Source organism: Equus quagga, chromosome 2, assembly GCF_021613505.1.
Source record: "Equus quagga isolate Etosha38 chromosome 2, UCLA_HA_Equagga_1.0, whole genome shotgun sequence".
In the NCBI taxonomy this organism is placed as follows: Eukaryota; Metazoa; Chordata; class Mammalia; order Perissodactyla; family Equidae; genus Equus; species Equus quagga.
The window spans coordinates 177,486,952-177,500,157 of NC_060268.1; the positions used below are offsets into that span (position 1 = coordinate 177,486,952).

At 42.6% G+C, this 13,206-nt stretch overlaps 1 protein-coding gene across 1 annotated transcript; it reads right to left on the minus strand.

The window, feature by feature from the left end:
• Nucleotides 1–777: 777 nt before the first annotated feature.
• On the minus strand, nucleotides 778–11,609 carry TEX36 (testis expressed 36). The gene is made up of 4 exons (XM_046652841.1): nucleotides 11,559–11,609; nucleotides 6,260–6,391; nucleotides 5,432–5,512; nucleotides 778–1,074 (listed from the first exon to the last, which is right to left on the minus strand). The coding sequence occupies exons 1-4, from the start codon at nucleotides 11,607–11,609 to the stop codon at nucleotides 778–780; spliced, it is 561 nt and encodes a 186-aa protein (XP_046508797.1).
• Nucleotides 11,610–13,206: the final 1,597 nt, after the last annotated feature.

The window sequence follows — 13,206 nt, forward strand, 5'->3', positions numbered from 1 at the left end:
TTCATGCAGCACCAGGTCTGACAGCCAAAAATGAGAATTCTAATGCTCATTAGTGAGAGGATAATTTTTAAAAACATTGTGTACCCATATTAGGGAATACAGTGTACCAGTTTAACAAGCAAATCAATCTATTCATACTGACACTGCAAGAACTCCAAGATACATGGTTAAATTTCAAAAGAAAATTATAGAACATTCTGTACTGAGTAACAGTTTCTGTTCAAAATGTTTATGAAGTTATGCACATTTATATGATTGCAAATGCACAGAAGAAAAACAAACGGTTAACTTCCTTCTGGGGACAGGGCAAGGACTGGAGATGTGGTGAAATCTAGAGGGACTCCTGCTTCCTCTGTATTGTTCGAAATTTCAAAATGAAAATGTAACCATATATAATTATGTAATTTTTACAACTCCCCCCAAAGTTAATGTGGCCATTTTAAAATTCGTTTAAACACATTTTCATTTAAAATCCGTATATCTTCACATATCTTTATTTTGTGAGGACTTGAATTTTTTTAACCTTACTAAAAATCATAAAAATATTTTAAAGGTGGGGAGTGGTAACATAATCTGTTGCCTTTCTTATTTCTGAATATAAAGACTTTAATCTCCTATTACTGCAAGAAAACTTCGCCTCAGCATTAAGGCATGTATAGTCTTCTAATCTCTACTTCTAAACAAATCTTATGTTAAATGGTAGTGCTGAACACATAATTGAAGAATGTCAAAAGAAATACCAATATTATAAAACTCATCAAGACTCTTCTGGAAGGATTATGGATCCAGTGGAGAACCGGCTTTTTTGTCAATTGCAAACCTTATTTTTGGATTCTTTTTCAAAAACTCCGTATAGCTTCGCTCAGGAATAAATCTAAAAGCACTCCATATCTCATTATAATGTCTTGGAAAGCGTCTGAAAATTGGGACCACCATGGCTTCCTGATAGACGTATGATATTTGGTTATTTGAAAAGCCGTCAAGACAAGATGGAACATAGTCACACGCCCAAAGATTGAAATTTCTTGAAACGTGTTGCCTTTTTTCTGGGGAGATCTTCCTACGTCCCAGGCCCTGGGGAAGAATTACAAGAAGATTAGGAGAAATATACTCAAGGTTACACAGTCCTACAGTCTTTGGTAAAACCAGGTACATGACATCCTATGTTTAAATGCACAATATGACGACCGTTACAAGAGTTATCTTTTCTAACCTGTTGAAGGGTGTAAATCAACTCTAAAATATCACGGTGGTGTTTGTTTTCGTTCTGGAAGCTTCCACTCCCACCAGGGGGACTGGACGTTTAGAGACACCGAGGGCAGAACCAGAGAAAGCAGATCAGAAACAGCCCATTAAGCAGCCTGGACTCCCAGGCACCCCAGGCAGGTTCTCTGTCCCCAGGTGGCTCCTCGGCATATCCATCCCGGGCTGTGTCCCCAGCACTCAGTGGGATAAATGGTTCTTATTCCGAGAAGTCTGAAGAGGCTAGATTCTTCCCTGTCCCAGAGGTTTCCATAAAGGAAGCAGCACCACTGGGTTCCCCCCACAGGCTTCTTCAGTAACTCTCAGCACCTTACATGTGGACCTGAGACTTACTGTGTATTCAAAACTGTGCCTTTGATTTGATCGTAACTAGGCAAAAACTAAAAAAGAAAACACTACGCTTAGAGAAAAGACTAGAAGGAAATAGACCTTACGTTAGTAAAGTGAGGCCATCTTTTTATAAGAGTCAGTATCAGTCAGAGCGGCAGCAGATGGCATGCTCAAACTTGGGTAATCTGAGGAGAGTTTAATAAAGGGGCTATTTGCACATGCAGGGAAACCCCAGCGACAGTGCAGCGGCTCCATGTCCCAGGGGCTTGGAGAGGAATATAGTCCACACAGATCAGCCCCTGCAGCCAGAGCAGAGAGAAAAGGAGGAGAGTGGCTCTGGAGGGACAAATGGAAGATGCTGGTCACATTGCCCACATTACTTGCAGATACTTTAGGAAAAAAACAAAAAACAAATATAAGGATGGGACAAAACAAAGAGGAGAAAGAGCGACAGGGAAAGTAACAAGTAAAGCTTGTAATTCAGTCTAAATACTCGCTGATCACTTGACTATGAAACATATTGAAACTTTAAGAATCCACAGAAAGAAAGAAAGGAAGGAACAGGGAGGGAAGAAGGTTGAGAGAGAGAAAGCACCAATCTGGAACTGCCATTCCAGGATTTCAGCTTGACTGGGGAACCCAGGGCCACTGCTGTGAACTCAGGAGATGCCACCTAACCTTATCCCGTGAGACTGGCACCTCCACGAGCTGGGAGAGCACAGCCTGCCACCACCAGAACCCCTGGAAAGGGAAGTGTGGGAGCTGGAGCACCCTGACGGACTTGCCTTATTCTTGGGTAAAAGCTATAGATATTAATTTGTACACTCATGGAGTAATATAGTGTTAATATAATTCTTAAACATTTATGCTTAAGGGTAACCACTAGTAGGAGATCAATAGAAGTCAGAGTGAACAAATAAATTCAACCTGGCGAAGACAGGAGGAGAGGAAGGAAAAAACAGAAACAGAGCCCGGCCCCATGGCCTGGTGGTAAAGTTTGGTGCACTCTGCTTTGTTGGCCCAGATTTTGTTCCCAAGCACGGACCTACACCACTCAGCAATGGCCATGCTGTGGCAGTGACCCACATATAAAATAGGGGAAGATTGGCATAGATGTTAGTTCAGAGAGAATCTTCCTCAGCAAAAAAAAAAAAAAAAGAAAAAGAAACAACAGGCAAACATAATAAATAGGAAAGATATAATAAGATAGCAGAAATAAACCCAAAACATAAATTGTCAAATAACATGAATGGGTTAAATTCTCATAGAAAGAAACAACGACTCTTGCATTTTTTTTAAAAACCATGCTTTATTCTATTTACAATAAAAAACAAACCCAAAACAAAATGACTAAAAAGTATGAAGACAAAGGAATGGACCATAACATAAGGAACAAATGTTAGGAGAAAGAAAGCAATAGTGGCAAAACTAATACTGTAATGTAGAATTCATGGCTGGAAGCTTCAAAGCCTATAAAGAGGGATACTTCATATTGATAAATAAAAAAAGCCACCAAGAAATAAAATATTCATGAATTTTTATGCAGAAAGATATGCTATTAAAGTATATAAGGCAAAAGAAATTTAGAAACTCAAGAATAATCTTAGAAGGAAAAAAATGACAGATCAAGACAAAAATTAAGGAAAAGATATGAAGAATTTGGATAACATAATTAACAGTCCTGAATTAATAAATATAAAAAACTTTGTAACCAACAGACAGGAAATATATATTCTTTATAAACACCCATGAAACACTTATTAAAATTAATCATGTCCAAGATAACAAACATAATCTTTTTAATTCAAAAAGTAGAAATCACAAATTATATTCTATAAAATGTACTATAACCCATAAAACTAGATATTAGCAACAAAAGGGTGATCTTAAAAAATTCTGGCTATATAGAAAATTCAAAACATTCTTCTAAATGATTTTTATTTAAAAGAAAAATTAGGAATTAAATCATAAAGTATTTGGAAGCTAATAATAATGAGATCCTAGTTAGAAAAACCATTGGGATGTAGCCGAAAGCAATAATCTCAGGCATACGTATAGTTTTAATGAATTTATTAACAAAAATATTTGCAAGTACTTGAACTAAACATGCAACACTGAAAAAGATGAAAAAGAACAGCAAAATAAGAGTATTTTAAGAGATATTATACCAATAAATTTGAAATGAACTAGATAGATTTTAGGCAAACACATTATCAGCGAAATCTACTCAAGAAGAGATAGAAAGTTTGAGTAGATTACTAATGAAGGGGGAAATTGAAAAGGTAGTAAAAAAGACTCTAAAAAAGATATCAAACACAAATAATTTTATGGGCAAATTCTATCTAACTTCATTAAACTGAAAATCCACGTTAGGTAAGCTATTCCAAAACAGAGAGAAAGTTGGAAAGCTTCCAATGCTTGCTATGAGAGCAGCATAGCGCTGGTGAAATTTACATGCTACAATCCTGTACACTTACGTGTGTATGTTTTCATGTGAATTGCAAAAAATTCTCAAATTTTACCCACCAAACCATTATTAGTGAATCATCAAAGTGAGATTGTGAGGAGGGAAAATAAGAGTGCAAATTTTATTTTATTTTTTTTATTTTATATAATTCTGTATTATTTGAAAATTTTCAAGGACATATGTTACTCCAGTAATTTAGAAAACCATATTAAACATTCCATTTAGAGAGGCAGGCAGAGTGGAAGTCCTGGTTCCATATTCAACACTTTGCCAGGAGCAAACCAGACTTTTTAGGTTAAACCACTTGAACTTAGCTTAGATATGAGAGCCTCGAGGAAAGAGTAACTTTGGGCAAGTTTAATTTCACTGGTTCTCAGGTTCCTCACTTCTAAATTAGGGATGATAAGAGTAATTAACCAGTAGGGTTAATTGTTGTAATTTCAACAACCGTAGTTAATTGTGAGGATTAAATGAGCTAATATGCTAGCATATGGCAAATGCTTAATAAATGGTGGGTATTATTAACATCATCATCATCACCATCACGGACTTTCATGTAAGAATTCTCAGAGGTCACCTGATACAACCCTCTACCTAAGACACGCCAACCCTGCCCTGTCCACTCTGACAATGCCAGCCACATGCGCACTTGAAATGTGCATCTTCCAGATGGAAGTACCATAGTGTAAAATATAAACTGGATTTTAAACACTTAGTTTGCGGAATGTAAAATATCTCGTTAATAATTTTTATATTGATTACAAGTTGAATTGATAATTTAGGGAATTATTGGGTTAAATAAAATACACTATTAAAATTAATTTCACCTTTTTCTTTTTACTACATGTGGCTACCAGAAAATTTGAAATTACATATGTGGCTTGCAATATTTTTCCATTGCATAGTGCTGTGTTAACTACCACTATTGAGTGCTATCGTTCCTACGGGGAACTTACCACCTCTAGAGAAAAGACACTTCCGGTTATTAAGAGTCCTTTATATTGTGTAAGCTCCGCCTCCCTTTGACTCCTCCTTGTGGGCCCTGGCTCTGCCCTCCAGACACACACATAGGCAATCCCTCCCTCCCATGACAGATCTTCACAGGAAAGCTCACAAATGAGACCGTTTGTGGGAAGGCACTGGAGAAGCACCAAGTGCACAAAAGCATCGTCGGATGGCCCGTGCAGACTTTGCAAGCTGCGTGGTCCTTTGAGAGCTTCGTGCATTTTTTTTTTTAAACCTGTTATGAGGCTTTTAATTTTGACCTCCTTCCAATTTTGAGCAAAGTCCTCTATTTTCAACGCACCTCAGAAAATCAAGAGCCCTGATGTCACTCCCCGTTTTATTAGTGATTTGGAGAGAAATACTCACGGAGTCAAGGTAATATCCAGAGTCCTGAAAGCTGTGCCGATTGTCGTGAACGGAGAAGGGGAAGTTGTTGTTTACTGCTTGCTGGAAAAGATCGAGGGGAGAGATGCAAAGGCACACATCAGAACCCCAGGATGCTTTCAGAACCAACAGACAGTGGAGTGGAAGGAAGACAAAGGGACAGCTAAGTAAGAATTACACCCATCGCCGGAGAGGAGAGAACAGCACAGACAGTGAGGTCGGAGGTGTGCCCATCAACTCAAGGCTGTAAAACGCAACCTATTGCCAACTTGTTGAAAAACACAAAAATTCTCTTTCAAATCACCTTCTTGGGAAGCGAGGAAGGAAAAGTTCCTAAGTTCATGGAATTGATGGCAGGGAAGGACTTTGGAGGCCATCTAGGCCAACATCTTCATCTGACTAATAAGATCCTGGAAGACCAGAGCCTTGGCCCAGGGTGGCAGAGTGAGTCAGCCAAATGAAGTCGACGCCTTGTCCCCCTCAGGCCACTTCATGCCTGTGAAGTTGCTCGTCACTTGGTGGGGGAGGCAGAACATGGGTGTTAATGAACCGTGAGCAGTAACCAAAAGTGTTGCTGTTGCTTCTTGTCCCTAGATAAGTCTAACTTGATTGTCTGGACCAGGAGGTGGTTCCGTCTAGAGAGTATTTGGGGTGTCACCGTGATCAGGGTGTCAGGTGGGGGTACTACCAGCATTTAGGGGTCTAGGGATGGTAAATGAGCAGTTCCCTCCAAGGAAGAATTGTCTGGCCAGAAATGCCAGTGGCACAGCCCCCTTGGAGAGTGTGTGGCGGCCAGCGCCCTGGACTCACCTGCTCTCGGACTTTGTAGATTGGTGGTAGCTTCCCTTCCACTTGCCGAGACAAACGTGGACTGTGGGGCTCTTTTAACATAGCCTTTGTGATGGATTCTGGTGTCTTTTGTGTGAGTCCGATGTGAGGGAACTGGAAAAAACAGCACACGCCTTGATTAAAACCAGACACATCTGAGTCTCTAAACTGAGTATCAGGGCTTCCTCTGTAAAGTGATTAAAACCCAATTTGGCTGCTTCTGGCGTGAGACGGAAATGGAATGATTTTTGTAATTTTCAAGTATACTTTCCAAGACAAAAGATCCTGTAATGGCCCAAGGCCATGACTGCCAGTTGTTTCAAGTTACGGGGGCCACCCCTGCTGCGCTGGAGCCTGGAAATGTTTCTGCGGCCTGGTAAGGAGGGTGTGGCCCTGTGAGAGAGCGCTGATGTACTCTGAGAAGACAGAAATGTGTTATGGAGATCTTCCTTCTGGTCAGGGAGTTCCCCATACTTGGAGCCAAGGATCCAGCCCACGTTCATAGAGGTGAGCCAACCTCCCACGGGTGTGGGGTGAACCCTAAGACATGGGCGGGGAAGGTGAGGAGTGAAGGGTCCCAGTTGACTCTCCACTGAGAATGTAGGTTGGTAGAGGGTGGGAAGATCATTGGAAGGGGATGGGGGTGGGGGGTAGGGACTTGATATCTCCCTTTGAAAGGGAGGGAAGGAAACAAGAGTGGGCAGAGGGAGGTGGTCCCAAGAAAGGCCTCAGTTGATGCCCCAGGGAGCTCTGGACTGGGATTGCCTCTCAGAGGTGTCCTCAGTTGGGGCAAGGGGACTGGGCCTTTGTACACCATCATCCATCAGTCACTGGGTGTGGGCTGCCCCGGGAAGAGGGGGTGACCTTGGGGATGCAGCTTCCTTCAGCCAGGAATCCCCAGGGGTAGACCGCTGAAAGCCACGTTCTTAGCAGCTGGGGAAAGGAGTTCACTCCTGAAGGGAGATGTGGGTAGTAGCACTTTCTGGCCACCGTAACTCACCCCAATTTTATTTAAATAGCACCTCTTAAAAGCCACTCCAAGAAAGTGGGCTTTGAAGTAGGGATTGCTAGGAGAGGAATATGAGTGGAAACTAAAATACAAACAAAAGGCAAGACCCCAACTCTGGGTGAAAAGCCCCACAAAGGGAGCAAGCATAATACAATGCTTGGGTACAGACTGTAGATGCAAAGATCCTGTGTCCAGTCCCAGCTCTATCCGCTGCAAGGTGAACCTTACGCAAGAAACTTAATTTTTCCAAGCCTCAGTTTCTCTATCTGTAAAGTGGGAATAATAATACCTACTTGATAAGGTAGATGTGATTAAAAGAGAAAATGCATGTGATCAGAGGTGCTTGCAGCTGTCCCCTCCCTCATCCCCAACCCATTGCCATTGCCTCAGGCCCGTCCTCCTTCCTTCTCTTTTGGATTACAATAATATTGGCCACCGCTACTCTTCTCTCTCATTCCTTCTCAAGTCGCGACATAACTGTCTATTCAGGCTCATGTTTAATGTCTGCACAAGAGCATGTTGAGTATGTTACTATTTGTGTCAAAAGGTGGGGAGATTATATCATGTATGTTGTAAACTTGGTGAGGCGTTCACACCAGGAGTGAGAAGCAACAGGCTAGATGACATAGCAGTGAGGAGGTCTTTTAAACTCGGTGCTAAGTGGAAAAAAGAAACAAAACGAGATCTATAACCCAACACCATTTATGTGAGTAAATAATCCATGTGCACGAAGCAGCAATACATAATTTACAGGAACACACGGAAATAGGACTCCCATGGGACACGTTCGCATGGCTGCCTGTGGACAGGGTGAAGAGAGTAAAACAGCCACACAAACCCATCCCCATGGGGCGCACAGGTGCTCAGCAGGATGGGCGGCACCGAAACGTTCCTCCCAGGGGAGGAGGAGCAGCAAAGGAGGAACACTTTCTTTTCACAGTCATTGTCCGCCATGGCCGTTAAGCCTTTCTTAACTAAGCGCATCTATTACATCCTCTTTTTGTCCACCGCGCAAATAATTGTATTTGCTTCTGATTCGAGTTGTAATACATATTCATGGTTTTAAAAAAACCAAACAATAAAGAAAAACAGAGGAAGGAAGCGAAATTCCCCTGAAATCCTATCACCCCTTCCACCTAACTCCGTGGTGACCATCCTTTATGTACATCCCTATGCCAATGGATGTGGGTATAGACTGGATTATCCATATACGTGGATAATTTTGCATACGTAGGATCATATTATAAATGTGATGTCTAAAACTTATTAATGCCTTTTTACTTAACAGTAACTTTGGGTTACTTTCTCCTTCCCCATCTTGTCAGCCCCGCTGCCACCCCAGATAACAACATGAACAACTGAGTGCTGATGTGATCGGACACGAACCCCTGTAACTGTCGAGGGAACTTGTATGGCTTTACAAAATTGGACCAGATGAGGCGTACCATTTCGTATCTTGCTTTCCCACTTAAAATACCCTGGAAATTTTTCAAAGTCAAGCTATATATTTCTAATTCATTCTGTATCATATTTTTAAACCCTTTTAAACAATTATTTTTAAAAGTAAATATAAATAATACAAAGGGCGTCCGGACTCCTAACCTCTCCCTTCTCCCTTCTTCCAGTCTGACCTCATCAACACTCCTGCCTCATGGAAGGTGAGGAAAATCAGACCGGGGTGGGGAGCTGTTCTCACATCACGAATGATGTCTCTCACCAGCTCTGTGACAACTGACTTGGCTTCATTTGTATTCTGCAAGTCTCTGGACTAAATCACTGTAAAAAAAGATGGCTCTAGCATTTTAATTTCACTCTTTTAAAATATATATTTAATGGCTAAAACATGATAGCTGTGAAATAAACCCTTCTGTTAGATATTGTAACCGTGAAATATAGCTTTTTAACTAGTTGGCGGTGAAATTTTTGCTGCATTCAATCACTCAATGACTGAAATATTAAATAGGAAGGTGAAAGTGTGTGGAAAAAGCCTTTCCTAGCCGGCAACAGCCAGATTACAACCAGCAAGGTCAACTGCAAAATGACTGCCACCTCTAATGTGGCAATTACTGTCCTCCCAAGTGGGCCGCCGCTGACTCTGAGCCAACAATTCCTTTAATTTCCCCAACTCGCCAACAAGTTACTTTGGGAAACTTCATGATCAGCACTATTCTTTTCATGCCCTTAGGTGCTGGCACACCAAAGGCTCAGGTCAGACTTTGGGAGTTGGTGCCCCTCCAGCTAAACCTGGAACCTGGGCACATCCCCAGGATTGCAGGAAGAAATGCAATGTTCAGTCTCGCTTCCTCGCTCGTAACAGAACCGTGACTTTGTTCGGGGTGGCAATGGGGCTGGTTAAAAAATACCTCCCGAAACTCCCTTGCAGCTAAATTGGCATGTGACCCAATGAGATGAAAGCAGACGTCTGCGGGGACGGGCTCCTGGGAAAGCTACTGTTTTCCCCATCAAAGGGGGGAAACTTAGCTGACAGGTGCCTTCTTTTTGTCCTCTGACCTTCCCCTCATTTACATGCCTGAGTTGAACAGCGCTGCATTAAGGATATCGGAACACAAGGCTGAAAAGAACCTGGGCCTCCAATGACTTCCTAGAGCGTGGGTACCAGCCCTGAACTTCCTCCTTCTGGATTTATTGTTACTTGAGAATTACAGACCCCCATAATTAAGATACTGTAGTCAGCTTTTTAGAATATTCAGTCAAACACAATCCTAACTGATATTGTGAGTGATAGAAAAGGTGAGGCTACTTAGTCTGAGAAACTTAAGTTTTTCTCTTTGTGGCTGATCAGCATTATGTAGTTCACACTATTTCCCATTTTACTTTGGCTGCCAGGCAACTCAGTCAAATTTGATTCCCAAATATCTACAATATAGGCCATTTGGCCTGTATATCTATGTTATATGTGTTCCCAGTCTCAGCTTCTTATTCTAGAGTATATTTAAACTGGTTCTGAATTTTTATTTTATTTATACTTTACTATTTTATTGTGAATACTTTCCATATGTTACTTCAAATCTTTGTGGAATAAAGCAGGGTATACAAAAACACTGTCATGTATAATAGTGTTAGCTAGTACTAAGAGGTTACTATGTTCCCATGCATTATACTGAGCACTTTTGAATGAATTATCTCATGAGACCCCATAATACCCTCTAACCTGGCCACATTATGCTCCCATTTAACAGATAAAGAAACTGAGATTTAGAAAGACTAAGCTACTTAGGACAAAGTTACGCCAAGGTGGATATAGTTTTTTAAAGCCTTCAGACCCAAATTTTCCAAGGTGTTTTCCATTTTTAGCCTTAAACAAACAGAAAATTTTTTAACTTTTCTATGTATTCCTGCCTTAAAAGAGGTTAGCACCATGGCTTTCTCTAACGCTGTCTCTCCTTGTGAGCGTCAGGGAGGGTGCAGGCCACAGTCTACCCCTGTGACCCCCCTTACATTCCTCTTGGAATGAATCGTGGACACTAGAAATGCAAAAGACCTGTCAATGCATGAAATATATGTATTAGAGACCAAGCAACAGAGGTGCCTGGGCTGTGGCGGAGACAGGACCTCACACTTAGGGGGGAATCAGACGTTTCTTAAAGATGGCACGATGGTGATAATCCCACCAGACTTCGTAGGCGATACTGTAAGAAAGTGGTCTGAACAAGAGCCTGAAGCTGAGAAGGGAAAGTTTTCAAACGATCAAGATGGGTAAATGACACATGCCAGACTCTTCCCATTTCATAGTCTGGTGGGACCAAGGGGATCAGATTGTGAGCCAACAGGAATGTGTTTAGAGGTTTCCAGTATAGTACAAACTCCTTCAACAAGTTGTTATTAAGCCCCTCCTGAGTGCCAGATCCTCTTCCAGGCACTCGCGATACAAGCAATAAATACAAAAGATAAGGATCCCAGCCCCTATGGAGTTTATATTCTAGCAGGGGGAGACAAACAACACACACAAAATGATAAGTTACATAGGATGTTAGAAGACAGATGCTACAGAAAAAAGAAAAAGTAGAGCTCGCAGCAATACTGCCCAGTGGACGCTCACAAGATGCCAGTGTGCTGAGCGTGTTACACACATCATTTCGCTCAATCCTCCCAAGAGTGCTATGAGAGTTCCATTTCACAGATGAAGGAACTGAGGCTTGGGGAAGTGATTTGTCAAAAGTCTTGCTACAGTATGCCGTAGAAGCAGGATCTGTGCCCCCAGTCACACCCCCGTGGCCTGAGAAAGGTAAGAGAGGCCATCATCTTTCTTACCCATCTTCCATCCTTGTCTAAAGGGGGGTTGAAGCGTCTCCCTTTGGCCATTTCCTGCAGGAAGCTGAAGGTGGCTGAGGCTGGCTCCCTTACCTCTCCATTGCCTCATAAGCTCTACACATCTGGGAAGCCACTCCTCCTCCTTGTTCCTGATCTTTAATTCTCAGCCTCTACCAGGAGGGACTCCAGGAGTGCCCACGGTTGTCATGGAATCAGAGCCCCCATCACAATGGGGAGGAGTGCGGGTCTTCTAGCCCTCTGAGGGTCCCTGCTACTGGTGCCTTGCACTGCTGCTCCCCAGTGTATGAGGCAGACGGCCACCAGGTCCCAGCTGAGGAAGCCCCACAAACAGGTCACACAGGTGAGGACAAGACAGTCTTGAGATAAGGGCAAACTTTTTCTACCCTCTAAATTCTTGAACTGATAATATTTGAGTTGGACGTCCCCATGGTAACCATCTGTCCCAAACTCTTAGTTTTCAGAGAAGTAAATTAAATCTGGGCTGGGGGTGACCTTGTCCTCACTGGTGGCATTGCTACACCCGGGACCCAAGCCTCCTTCCATGGCTGCTACTGTGTCCCAGCTCAGACCCAACCAAGAGACTCACTCACTGACCATACCATTGAGGCCACAAGGAAGCAACATTCACAAATAACTAAGTGCTAGGTACTGTGCTAAACTAAATACTTTCACATGTTTTTATTTTGTTTGTTCTCCATGACACCTTTCAGCATTTACAAATGAGGAAACAAGGGTCACGTAGCCAATGGATGGGATGCCGGGTCATGGGACAGCTCCAGAGCTCTCAAGCCTTCTCAGGGGCCACCTGGTCTTGCCCAGGCTGCAAAGGCTGCTCCTGAAAGCTGGCCTTTCTCTCCGGGCCTGGACACTCAAGCCCTGCCTCACCCCACTCAGTAATGTGATTTCTGCTTCTCTTTCTTTCTTTCTCCTTTGTTTTAATACTGTGTCTTGACGATTCTCCTGGCTATTCCACGTGAGAGTAAGAATAAACATCTACAGGCGAATCTGTCCCACTCTCTCTTTTACCAAGAAATTGTGTCCCCAACTCCTTCCTACCCTAATCATCGACCTGAGTGTTGTAATAAGAATCACCATGTAAGTGATATGGAACTTCTCCTCCCACCAGCACTGATGGCTCAGAGAGGTGGGCTCCTGGATGTGATGCCTGCGGTGGAGCAGTCTTCTTGCAACCATGAGGCCAAAAGTCACACGGTAAGGATGGAAGAGGAAAAGCTGGTGGGCAGCCTCTTTCAGGGTTGAGGATCTCTAGATAGGCAACCCTGTTCTGTGAGAACAATGAACACTGCCTGGGTTTCTGCTACCTGTTGACCATTACCCAAAGATGACTCTCCTCCCTACCTCTCACCACCCCACCAGCCCAGGGGTGGCTGTGTTCCAGGCAGCAGGGTAGAGGAAAGGAAGAAGAGGAGAAAGGGCGTGTCCCAGTGTATGATGCTGATGTCCCAGCCCCTTGGTTCAGGACACACACTCATCATTGGCTCAGCTTCTTCCTTCTAAGGAAGATTCCTTGCAACTTCTATACAACGCTTCATCTTTGATGAAGCACTTCAATACTTACTAAGTAATCTTGTGTTCATCGTTTTATACAACTTTCACAACAACCCTA